The following is a 13,065-nucleotide window of genomic DNA, read 5'->3' as shown; positions in this document are numbered from 1 at the left end:
CGACATGAAGCTCACCAAAAAGAGTGGTGAGTACAGTTAAAGAAATAATTACACTGAGCACTATCATAACAATGTGAATAAATGAGGAAAGTGGAAGCCTGTCTAGAGTACAGGCAGGGGTGGGGAGGAGGGAGATTTGGGACATTGGTTTTTTTGTTTATTTTTGTTTTTGGGTCACACCCGGCAGTGCTCAGAGTTTACTCCTGGCTCCACACTCAGAACATTCCTGGCAGGCTCGGGGGATCATATGGGATGCCGGGATTTGAACCACCATCCTTATGCATGTAAAGCAAATGCCTTACCTCTATGCTATCTCTCCGGCCCCGAATATTGGTGATGGGAATGTTGTACTGGTTAAAGGGAGTGTTCCTTACATGATCAAAACCCAACTAAAATCATATATATAATCAAGGTGTTTGAATAAAGATATTAATAAAAAATAAACACTAAAGAAGCAAAATACCAATAAAAAGCAATACTAGAGTGAGCCTTGAATTGTAAAATATTAAAAATACTTTTACAAATTTACAAATTGTAAAATATTATACATGTTTTTCTAAGTTTCTTTTCACTCACACTGTAGTTGGACTGACATGGCTATAAGTAACCAGAAAGTTTACTTCCTTTTGACTTTTTTTTTTTTTATAATTTTTGTTGTGACCAGTGTGAATTACATGGCTTTCACATTATATTTAAGGTACATAGTGACAGTGACTTAGGGCCATTCCTGTTGTCCTTCCTCCACTCCTATTCCCACCATGCATCCGATACTTCCCACTTTGCTCTCCGGGCTGCTAGTTCAACAGGTCCCCTTTGTGTATAGTTTGTTGTAGATTGGGGATTTTTTTTATTTTATTTTATTTTTTTTGTTTTTTGGGCCACACTCCGCGGTGCTCAGGGCTTACTCCTGGCTGTCTGCTCAGAAATAGCTCCTGGCAGGCACGGGGGACCATATGAAACACCGGGATTCGAACCAATCACCTTTGGTCCTGGATTGGCTGCTTGCAAGGCAAACGCTGCTGTGCTATCTCTCTGGGCCCCAGATTGGGGATCTTGATTCTGTTGTCGTTGACTTTGGTTCAGTGTTTATGTCTGATCATATTTTATTTCCACTCAATTTTCAAGAGACTGTTTGCTTTTCATATCATCCACTATTCCTCCCCCCCTCAATTTATGAGGCAGAACAAGATGATTCAAGTTCTGTGGTTCTTTTGGAAAAAGCACAAAAACAAAACAAACAGAAACAGAAAAAAAAAACAAAACAATAGCAATAAGAAAAATACAACAAAACAACAATCATAAGAAAAAGAGATTAAAAAAAAAGGGAGGGCTAGTTTTGGATTTTTGTTTTTGTTTTATTTTTTTGCATAGGCATAGTAAGTATTGGGGATATTAGAAAGAGAATTCTCTTGACCTAAGAGATACAGGTTTCTCTACTCCTGAAGCATACTGTCATGGGAACAATTACAGAGCAAGTTCTTTTTATGATGCCAGGAAATGTACTGCTCAATTGTACCTGACAAAATTAGCCCTCTAATTAGTGATAATTAGAAACCTTGGTATTTGCACAGACGAAGTCTAGGATAGAGTCTTTCTTTATGGTTCTACAAGTACTGCTCTGCCACAGTGGTTGTAGTCAGTCTTTGGTAATTGACATATTTTTTTAAATAATGAATTCTACTCCACTCTTTTTTTTTTTTATAAAGTACTTTATTTAACCACTCTCGAAGAATTAATTTTCTTAATTTCAACTTGGCTTAAAATCAACGTTCCATTTTTGAATTTTCCAACTTGTCCAATTCGTCCATTTGACAAAATGCTAGGAGCTGATTTCTTCTTTTTGGACTGCCTACATTTAAAATGAGATAAAGACATTTCAGTTAATCTTATAAAGAAGGGCTTTATAGACAGAACCAATGCATTCCAGGCACTTCCCTCTCTGCTGTAGTGCCTGCCAATGGCCTTCCTGCAGGTCCTGAAACATGCCATATGCCTTCCTGCCCCATCTGCAATGACTTTTTTCTGCTACTAAATCTTTCCTATTGTCCCCTCCTCTTCTTTATTCAGTCCTCAAATCAGAAAATCACATTATTTTATTGGGGGGATCACACCCAGCAGTGCTCTGGGGTCACTCCAGGCTCTGTGCTTAGGGGTCATTCCTGACAGTGTTCGACATACCAGATGAAACGCCAGGGATTGAACCTCCATTGGCTGTATGCAAGGCAAATATCTTATCTGCTGTATTATCACTCTGGCCCTAGATATCACTGTCTTATAATAACCCTCACTATCCTCTCCACAAAAATCTCTCACAAATCCCTCCTCAAAGCTTCATTAAACTTTCCAATACCTAATAGCCTCTTGCTTCTATTTCTCTCCATGTTGCTGTTTCTCTCACTCCATTTAAGCACCTTACTATCTTATTCCAGGTAAGATGCCCTCACTGTTATGAGCATACTGTCAATACCCAAGATACTTCAGTGCCAGGGACAGAAATGACCAACCAAAACAAATCACTTTCTGACAGCATTTGCATACTTCCAAAGACAGAAGGAATACACTTTCAAACAGTAACCTTTTCAGAAAATACTTCAACAAAAGCTAAAAGAAACAGGTACGAAACAATAAAATCAAAATTCTCTTACTCTAATCACAGAGCTCTAACCTTGTGTTATGTTATAAAATTGTGTGGTGTGTTGTGTTATGCAATAATTACCTGGGCCTGTGACTGAGACCCAGAAGTTATATATTAATAGGACCTCTTAAGAGTGAACATATATTTTTCGGTTGGAAATGAGTTATCTTAGCCTTTCTATGTATGACTTGACATGCCTGGTCTTTGAAAATAGGAGATTGGACATTCTTTGACATTCCTTTTTTTTTCCCATCCCCTGCGTCAGCCGCGTGCAAGGCAAATGCCCTACTGCTGCGCTATAGCTCTGGCCCCTTCTTAATTCAATTCTAAGGCAATTGCTTAATCTTGGAAAATCTACTAAACTGTACCTTACTCTTTTTTTATTTGTTCAGATTTTTGGGTTTTGGGTCACACCCAGCATTCAGGGGTTACTCCTGGCTCTACACTCAGAAATCGCTCCTGGCAGGCTTGGGGAACCATATAGAATACTGGGAACCTGGGTCTGTCTCAGGTCGTCTGCATGCAAGGCAAATGCGCTACTGCTGTGCTATCATTCTGGCCCTGCACCTTACTCTTTTTTTTTTTTTTTTTTTTGGTTTTTGGCCACGTCTGGTGGTGCTCAGGGGTTACTCCTGGCTGTCTGCTCAGAAATAGCTCCTGGCAGGCACGGGGGACCATATGGGACACCGGGATTCGAACCAACCACCTTTGGTCCTGGATTGGCTGCTTGCAAGGCAAATACCACTGTGCTATCTCTCCGGGCCCCTGCACCTTACTCTTAAAGGGCTTAATAAAAGATAAAGAAGGACTCTAGCAATCACATAAAGCCAGATATTAATTTCAGAATTAATTAGCAGTCTTATTCATATTTTTTAGGACCTCCTAACTTAGAACCTAATCATATTACTCACCTGTCTCTTTGCCCTTTCCTCTTCTTTTTCTTGAAAATATCTGTGTTCTGGCTCTGATTACAGAATTTAAAAGATATATATATATATCAGTAAAGCACATAATTCAAGAATAGGCAAGATTTCTATGACAAAAATAATAAATAAAATAATATTTATTTATTTACTTATTTGATTTCTGGGTCATACTTGGTGATGCTCAGGGGTTAATCCTGGCTATGTGCTCAGAAATTACTCCTGGCTTGGGCTACCATCTGGGATACCAGGGATCAAACTGCGGTTTGTCCTAGGACAGCCGCATGCAAAAATGCCCTACCACTGCGCCAGCACTCAGGCCCATAACATTTTATTTATTTATTTATTTATTTATTTATTTATTTATTTGTTTGTTTGTTTGTTTGTTTTTGGGTCATACCCAGCAGCACTCAGGGTTATTCCTGGCTCTCCGCTCAGAAATTGCTCCTGGCAGGCTCGGGGACCATATGAGATGCCAGCATTCGAACCGCTGTCCTGCATGCAAGGCAAATACCCTACCACCATGCTATCTCTCTGGCCCCCATTTTAAAATATGTTTTCAAGTTAAGACATATTATACAAAAGAGACTCATTAAAACACTTTAAAGAATGTAAAATCTGAAAGATCATTCCAGAGCAGAATATAGAAATGTCCTCCTCCATTTCAGATGAAAGGAATAAACTTTTGCCTTGTTGTTTTTCATATGCCCTTGTGTTCTATTGGATTTTCAATAGTCATTTTATAGACCACTAACAAACCAAAAGAATGTTATTGCTACTTAACACTGGTATAAGGATATACAAACACGAAAAAAAACTGTTTCATAACAACATAAAATGCTAAAGTACAATTTGGTAGAGGATAACTATATTACCAGAATAGGACTGCCATCTTCTCTCACTTAATTTTCCCCCCAGTAATGCTCAGCTGTTAGTCCTAGCTCAGTGCTTGGGGGCTGCTCCTGAAAGGGCTCAGGGGACTGACTACTGGATGCTCAAGCCCAGGCCTCCTATATACATTCCATTTGATAAACTATCTTTCTAGTCCCTGAAAAGAATTTCCAAAGTACACTTTTTTTGTTTTGTTTTGTTTTTGGGCCACATCCAGCAGCACTCAGAGGTTACTCCTGGCTCTGCATTCAGAAATCGCTCCTGGCAGGCTCAGGGGATCATATGGGAAGCCGGGAATCAAACCCAGGTCCGCCACATACAAGGCAAATGCTCTAATGCTGTGCTATCTCTCGAGCCCCTCAAAGTACACTTTTAAGGTAAATATGCCAGACTGCTCAGCTAGTACTACAAAATATAGCTGATTTGAAAAAATGGCAGAATTTGACCTTCTGACGCCATATGTTATAATTTAGACTTCTTTCCAAGCAGAAAATTTGGTCCCATCTTTCTGAACTGGTTTAAAATATATAAAAAAGCACCTACCTTTGCCTTTTCTTCTTCTTTTGCTGCCTTTTTTACTCCAATTTGCTCCTGCAATTCCTTATAGTTCACATAGCTATTTGGGGGAGGCTGAAATAAAAAAAAAATGCATTCCATCAATTTTTGATTTTTAAAAATTTCTCAGTGTACTTTCTTCACCTTACTCACAATGTACTCTAAGAAGTACCTCACCTGGGCACCCAGCATAATGGCACGTTCCTGTTCCAGAACTCTTTCTTTTCCTTTTCCATAACCAGTGATCCCAAACCGATGTACTTCCAAACGAGCCTGTAAATAAAACAGAATCACATTCAAGTATATTACAAAATTTCATAGAAACATCTTCCTAGGAATAATGCATTTTGGATTCTATAAGCAATAAGTCAAATCCTTTTATATATTGCAACCAGCAGGGACTACAAATTAGCAAAATTCGTATTGATATATGACTTAATTTTCATCACAATCTCACATCATTCATCCATGTTTATGAAGACAGATTACTGCTACATACTCAGCAAACAAGAAAGGATTAACTAATAGAGCTCTAAGGTTTTTTAGTAAGCTCCCTAAAATTAGTTAACACAGGCCTCTCCAAACATACCTACCCACTCTGATAAATCATTCACTGTAGCTGCTTCAGAGAGAGATGTTTTATCTTAAAAAAAAAATGAGAAAACTAGTTTATGATCACACACACACACACACACACACACACACACGCACACACATGCACGCACACACACTTATCTATTCTTTAGAATAGGGGTCTCAAACTCAATTTACCTGGAGGCAAAGTTAGGGTGAGGCAGGGCCGCATAAGGGATTTCACAAAAAAAAAGTCCTCAAACATCATTATTAATTATTTCTTCTGAACATGAATAGAACATTGAGTGAAGATCATGAACAGTTCTTCTGAACATGGTATCTTTTTGCCTATTCCTTGCTGCCAGAGACTTGACAGCGCTTCTTCTCACAAATCTGAACCACATTTGGCTTTAGAGAGGAAGCAGTTGAGACCCTCAGTATGGCTTGAAGATGATCATCATTAAGTCTAGACCTGTACTTTGACTTATTGAAGTTCAATGTGGAGAATAACTTTTCACACAAATATGTGCTCCCAAAAAGGCACATGGTGCGCTTGAACATTTGGGAAAGCTCAGGAAAACTGGGGGGCAATTCTCTCAAAAATTGCCCATCATGTCTGCTTTTCCACTAATCTCCCTGAACTTGGCTTTGAGATCAGAGTTGCATTGCAGGTCAATGAGCTCCATTTGAAGCACAGGAGGGGCATCTTGCACATCAAAGGAAAAGGGGTCCACAAATATTTGGAAAGTGGCTCTGTGGTTTTTTAAGTCTGCAAATCTGTGATCAAATTCCTTCTCTAGCTTAAAAATAGCATCAACATATTTCTCACCACTGACTGCTATGCCTGCATCCACAAGTTCCTTGCATGCTGGGAAATGGCAAAGGTTTGTCTGAGAGAGCTGGGATTTCCATAACACAAGTTTTGTGGAGAATGCTCTCATGTTGTCATAGGCAGCACTGATAAACTGCCTTATGATAAGCTCCCGGCCCTTATAACATCTTGTATAGTACATTCAGCTTATGTGTGATGTCAACAAAAAAAGCTAAGTCCATGAGCCATTTGTGATTACTCAACTCAGAAACAGCATTCCCATCCTTCTCCATGAAGGCTTTCACTTCTCTCAACTCAAAAAATCTTTTCAGGATATTTCCCCTGCTGAGCCAACATACCTCGGTGAAATAGAGCACATCACCATATTCTGACTCCATTTCCTCTAAAAAAGCACGAAACCTCCTGTGCTTTAAGCCCCTGGATCTGATTTGGTTGATGCATTTCACAACAACAGACATCACATTGTCACATGGCAGGCATTTACTGCCAAGGGCCTGCTGATGGATAATGCAGTGAAGAGCAATGGCCTTCTCTACACCCTCTTCTTCAAGTATTTTTGGAACAAGTGCCATCAGTCCATTTTTTCCTCCCTGTCACCGATGGCGCTCCATCGGTTATTATTCTGAATGGCACTCAGATGCCGAAATATCTCATTAGCGGTGGTCTGGCCATGCATTGGAATTATTGTGAGCAGCTCCTCTGTCAATTCAAAATTGCAATCAACACCACGGACATAAATTGTGAGCTGCGCAGTGTCTGTTATATCTGTGCCCTCATCAAGAGCAACTGAGTATGCACCAAAACATTTGGCTTTCTCACACAGTTGATGATAAATGTCACTTGACATGTCAGAAATGCGCTCTGCCACAGTGTTGGCAGAAAGGCTGATTTTGCTAAACTGACCTTTTTTTCCAGATAGATAATACTTGCAGCCTGTAACATGTATTTTTTAACAAACTCTCCTCTGTGAATGGTTTCCCTGCCTTAGCAATCATCTCACTAACCATGTAACTAGCTTCAACTGATGCAACATTCTCTTTGATTGATTTCTTGAAGAAATCTTGTTGCCTCATTAGACATGCTTTAAGACTGGCAACCCGCTTGGCTCTCTTATTTCCTTGATATTTTGCACATTCCTCAGCATGTTTAGTTGAATAATGGCATTTCAAGTTGTATTCCTTGTGCACTGCAACTTTCTCTGAGCAAATAAGACATGTTGGGATGCCCCTGTGCTCAACCAAAAAATACTGCGTCTCCCACTTTTCATGAAATTGTCTGTGCTTGTCATCAATCTTTCTCTTCACTGCAGGCTTTGATGAAGTCATGATGAAGGTATGAAAAATCTAATTCTGTAATAAACTTCTCTCCCTTAGGCCTCCGATAATGCAAGGGACAGTGGGCAGAAACAGCGGAAATGACGTCTGCGCTAGTCGCAAAGTATTTGCAATTTTTCGCTAACCGAATATTTGCAATAAAAAAAATCACATTAGGTGCTCACTTCAGCAGCACATATACTAAAATTGGAATGATACAGAGAATATTAGTATGGCCCCTGCGCAAGGATGACATGCAAATTCGTGAAGCGTTCCATATTTAAAAAAAAAATCGCATTAGTAAGAAAAAAATCGCAAAACATCGCATTAAACATTTGCATACCCTGAACGGAACTGCTCAGAGTATGCGAATGTTTAATGCGATTTTTTCTTACTAATGCGATTTTTATTGTGATTATTTGGTAAGCGAATAATCACGAATACTGCGATATTTGAAGGCTGGCTGCAGGCCACAAAATGTTGTACGGAGGGCTGGCTGCAGGCCACAAAATGTTGTACGGAGGGCCGCAAACGGCCCGCAGGCCGTGAGTTTGAGACCCCTGCTCTAGAATGACTGTTATCACTGTTTTAGAGTCCAGAGCAGTGGCGCATTTGCCTTGCACATGCTAATCTAGGACGGACTGCCATTTGATCCCCCGGCATCCCATATGGTCCCCTAAGCCAGGAGCAATTTCTGAGTGCACTGCCAGGAGTAACCCCTGAGCATCACTGGTTTGGCCCAAAAAGTAAAACAAGACAAAACAAAATAAGTTTTAAATCACTATACAGTATTTAATGAAGTGAAAGATGTGATATTGCTTAGTCACTTCTCAAACCATTATACATATAAATACAATATTTTTTGTAAAATATTAGTAATTGTAAAACATACCTTTTCTAAATTAAACTCTTGTATATTTGCATCTGTCTCAAGATTAGTTTCCACCTGAAAAGAAAAACAAAGAAACTTTTATTAAATACCTTTGAAAATATCTTTATTTTATCTATCACTAACAAGGTAGGCATGTTTTCAAAAGCTCTTAAACTGAATCAGATGCTTTAAAACCAAGCAATAACTCAAGCAAGCAGGGCTAAAATCTCATTGTAGTTAGTGAAAAGAAAATAATGTAAGATTTTTTTTTTTTTTTTTTTGTTTTTGGGCCACACCCTGTGACGCTCAGGGGTTACTCCTGGCTATGCGCTCAGAAATTGCTCCTGGCTTCTTGGGGGACCATATGGGACACCGGGGGATCGAACCGCGGTCCGTCCTAGGCTAGCACAGGCAAGGCAGGCACCTTACCTCCAGCGCCACCGCCCGGCCCCATAATGTAAGATTTTAAAATGTAAAAAGCCAAAGTCTGTATCTCATGTACATGTACACACACACACACACACACACACACACACACACACACACACGCACACCACATCACATCACCACATATACCTCATGCAAGAGTTTAGAAAAGGATAATTGATCAGGCTAGGGGCCGGAGAAATAGCACAGCGGTAGGGAGTTTGCCTTGCAAGCAGTTGACCCAGGACCGATGGTGGTTTGAATCCCGGCATCCCATATATGGTCCCCTGTGCCTGCCAGGAGTGATTTCTGAGCAGAGAGCAAGGAGTAACCCCTGAGTGCCGCCCAGTGTGGCCAAAAAAACAAACAAGCAAAAAAAAAAAAAAAAAAATGATCAGGCTGAGTATGTAGTTCAGTGGTAAAGCCTTATACAAGTGTGGTGCTGAACTGAATTCTTAGCAATACCATCAAAGCCACTACTAGAACAATGATTTGAACAGAGATTTTAGAGAATCCAAAATATTATCCTTAAGTAATTCTTTCATAGGGGTAAAAGATATAGTTCCACACACACACACACACACACACACACACACACACACACACACACACACACACACACACACTTTTCTCTTCTTCCCATTCAGTCATTAGAATAATGGTTAATGATACTCTTAGGTTACAGAGTTCTTTCAAAAACATCAAATTTTGGGGCCGGAGAGATAGCATGGAGGTAAGGCATTTGCTTTGCATGCAGAAAACAATAGTTTGAATCCCAGCATCCCATATGGTCCCCCGAGCCTGCCAGGAGCAATTTCTGAGCATAGAGCCAGGTGTGACCCAAAAACAAAACAAAACAAAACAAAACAAAAAATCAAATTTTATAAATGGTAGAGATATCACAGAAAATATTGTGATATACTGCAAATGCTTTCACATAATTACTGGAATCAGAAAGACAGACTGGAGGGCTAGAAAGCATGCTTTGCAAGTGTCCTGGGTCTAATCACATGCACAAGTTCCCCTGAGAACTGCTAGATATGGCCCCAAACCAAAATATAAATTTAAAAAAATATTTTTTTTTTTTGTTTTTGTGTTTTTGGTCACACCCGGCAGCGCTCAGGGATTACTCCTGGCTCTACACTCGGAAACCGCCCCTGGCAGGCACAAGGGGGGGTGGGGGGGGAAATGACTATATGGGATGTGGGGATTCGAACCACCATCCTTCTGCATGGAAGGCAGACGCCTTACCTCTGGGCTATCTTTCCGCCCCCCCCCCAATAATTTAAGAATCAAACTTAAAAAGGTGTCCATCAAAATGGCAGGCCGGGAGGGGGAGAAAGGGAAGGAACCTGGGAACACAGGAGGAAAGAGATCGACAGTGGTGGTTTGAGTTCATTTTAGTTGAGTTTATTATTATCTATTTGAGTTTAAGTTTATTTGAGTTGAGTTGAATTTATTATTACTGATTGAGTTATTTATTTTATTTACACTATAAAGTGTTTTTTTGTTTTGTTTTGTTTTTGGGTCATACCCGGTAATACTCAGGGGTTACTCCTGGCTCTGTGCCCAGAAATCACTCCTGAAAGACTAGGGGGAACCATATGGGATGCCGGGATTCGAACCAATGTCTGTCTGGGTTGGTCATGTGTAAGGCAAACACCCTACCTCTGTGCTATCTCTCTGGTCCCATATAAAATGGTTCTTATAAAAATTTAGTGTCTTTAACATAGGTCATGGAGTTTGAAAGATTATTATTAGATTCTTTTTTTTTTTTTTTTGGTTTTTGGGCCACACCCGGCGGTGCTCAGGGGTTACTCCTGGCTGTCTGCTCAGAAATAGCTCCTGGCAGGCACGGGGGACCATATGGGACACCAGGATTCGAACCAACCACCTTTGGTCCTGGATCGGCTGCTTGCAAGGCAAACACCACTGTGCTATCTCTTCGGGCCCTACTTATTTTACTTTGATTTTTTTTTTATCTCAACCATCTAGAAGTTCATTGAAACTAATAAACCCTAGAGTCAGTTTGACTTCTTCTATATATCATCTATGCAAATGGCCAAGCAAATGTAATTAAGATAAAAAAGGGATGTTATATTAAAAAAATTAAACCATTTAGACAAAAATATCCTGATTGTGGTTACCAATCCATAGCACGAGATGTTAAGAAAACTAAATTGTCAAATATGGACTGACAGAAAATAAGCTGTGAAAGCTTAATAAGGAAATAATAATAGGAAATTATATAAGAGTACAATAAAGATCCAAAGAGAAATATGACTATCTCATTATTAATAAATCTATTGACCATAAATCAATAATCGAGTAACTTCTGAAATACTTGCTATCTACTGTCACTATGGACACTGCACTGCTCTTAATGGACTGTGCTGATGATAACCAAAGGTCACATTATAAAGGATTGCTGTCCTAGTCTAGTAATATGGCTGTCTCTGTGCTGCTAAACACAACAAATGCTTTATTATTCTTATAATTTTCTTCTAACAAATCATATATTTTAAGGACTTAAGAGAGGGACAGAGCCTACTTTCTGGTGACAGCTGCAGTAGCATTGGCTGTGGCATTGGCATCCACCCAGAAGACACGTAGGCAACCCCCAGGTAAAAGGACACAGCCTGAGGAAAAAAGCCAGAGGAACAGAGCAACTTCCCAGAAATACTGCAACAGATGTGATACCAGTATTGGTGCTCTGAAGACACCTCAGCACCCTCCAGGTGAACAGACAGAGCCCGAGGCAAATAGGCCAGATATCAATGAACCCCAGCAAGGGATGTAGAAAAAAAAAATCACACTGCAATCATGACACTGGGAAAACAATGCAGACCTCCAACATGCTTAAAGAATAAAAAATAGTAACTCTGATGACCTGAAAAGCACCAACCACTTACCATATTTTCCAGCATATAAGACGACTTTTGAAACAAAAAAAGGCAACTGAAAATCGGGGGTCATCTTATACACCGAGTATATCCCGAAAAATGTTTCAATATGCTGCTAAACGAAAATTGTCTGAATATTGCCACAAAACAATTTTTCCAACTCGATCCTGCACCAATCACTGCAAGGCTGCTCGGACCGCCTCTCTAACTCAGCCAATCCAAGCAGGCTTTTGATGCATGCAAATTAGACAATGTTCTGGACCCGAATCTACACTGTCAAAAGCCTGCTCAGATTGGCCAGAGTCAGAGAGGAAGTCTATGAAAGTATAACCGTTGAACCTTTGCTTGTTGTGATTGGCTCACTGTGGTATATGAGCACAGGAACACATGCAGCACAGGAACATTCTGTATGATACAGCGAATATAGGCCTAAACCTATGTTTTAACTGCAAAATTAAGGGGTCGTCTTATACGCCGGGAAATACAGTATTTAACCTCTCAGATAAGAACTTTAGAGAAGAAATATGGAGGATCTTCAAAGAACTTCAAAGAAAGCACGAAATAAACAGAATGTACCACAAATAAGAATCAAGAGTATACGAGACTAGAAATGAGGAAACTACACAGTGAAATAACAAGGATGAAAAACTTAGTAGGCAAAATGAAAACATCACTGGAATTTCTCTCCAACAAGTAACTGCGGCTGAAGACAGACTCAGTAAACTGGAAGATGAGATAAAAAAACAACTCCATACAACAAAAGAGGTTGGAAAAGAGACTTAAAACAAATGATCAGGCAATGGGAAAAGTCCCCCAAAAGAATGTGAACAGACGAAAACAGAAGTTTTGATAAACTCAACAGAAACAATGTAAGAATCATCGGAGTCCCAGAAACCCAGGAAGAAAACAGCCATGAAATACCAACAGTTAAGGACATCATTGCAGAGAAAATCCCAAAACTAAAGAGTGCATGCATTGAAATCCTGCACATTTGAAAAGTACCAGGCAAAAGAAATCCAAAGAACAGCTCCCCCTCCCACACACACACATCCTAGTCACAATGACAAACCCTACAGATAGGGATCTGAAAGCAGCAAGATCAATAAGGGAAATTACATTCAAAGAAGCATCCTTAAGATTTAT

General features: G+C 39.8%; 1 protein-coding gene and 1 non-coding gene across 2 annotated transcripts in view; one reads left to right on the top strand and one right to left on the bottom strand.

The window, feature by feature from the left end:
• Nucleotides 1-1,688: 1,688 nt before the first annotated feature.
• Nucleotides 1,689-13,065, bottom strand: part of C15H1orf131 (chromosome 15 C1orf131 homolog) — a 30,617-nt gene continuing 19,240 nt past the window's right edge. The window contains exons 4-8 of the mRNA XM_049789688.1: nucleotides 8,615-8,650; nucleotides 5,182-5,277; nucleotides 4,993-5,079; nucleotides 3,547-3,599; nucleotides 1,689-1,849 (exon numbers count right to left, since the gene is read on the bottom strand). Coding sequence (XP_049645645.1) covers nucleotides 1,711-1,849; nucleotides 3,547-3,599; nucleotides 4,993-5,079; nucleotides 5,182-5,277; nucleotides 8,615-8,650 — 411 coding nt within the window. The 3' untranslated portion in view covers nucleotides 1,689-1,710. The remainder of the gene's footprint in view (nucleotides 1,850-3,546; nucleotides 3,600-4,992; nucleotides 5,080-5,181; nucleotides 5,278-8,614; nucleotides 8,651-13,065) is intronic.
• Nucleotides 7,900-8,006, top strand: LOC126031664 (U6 spliceosomal RNA). Its single transcript, XR_007503497.1, has one exon. It is a non-coding gene; the product is annotated as a U6 spliceosomal RNA (small nuclear RNA).

Source organism: Suncus etruscus, chromosome 15 (genome assembly GCF_024139225.1).
Source record: "Suncus etruscus isolate mSunEtr1 chromosome 15, mSunEtr1.pri.cur, whole genome shotgun sequence".
NCBI classification, from domain to species: domain Eukaryota; kingdom Metazoa; phylum Chordata; class Mammalia; order Eulipotyphla; family Soricidae; genus Suncus; species Suncus etruscus.
The sequence above is the reverse complement of the archived record's forward strand: the minus strand, read 5'-3'. Positions and strand labels throughout refer to the sequence as shown.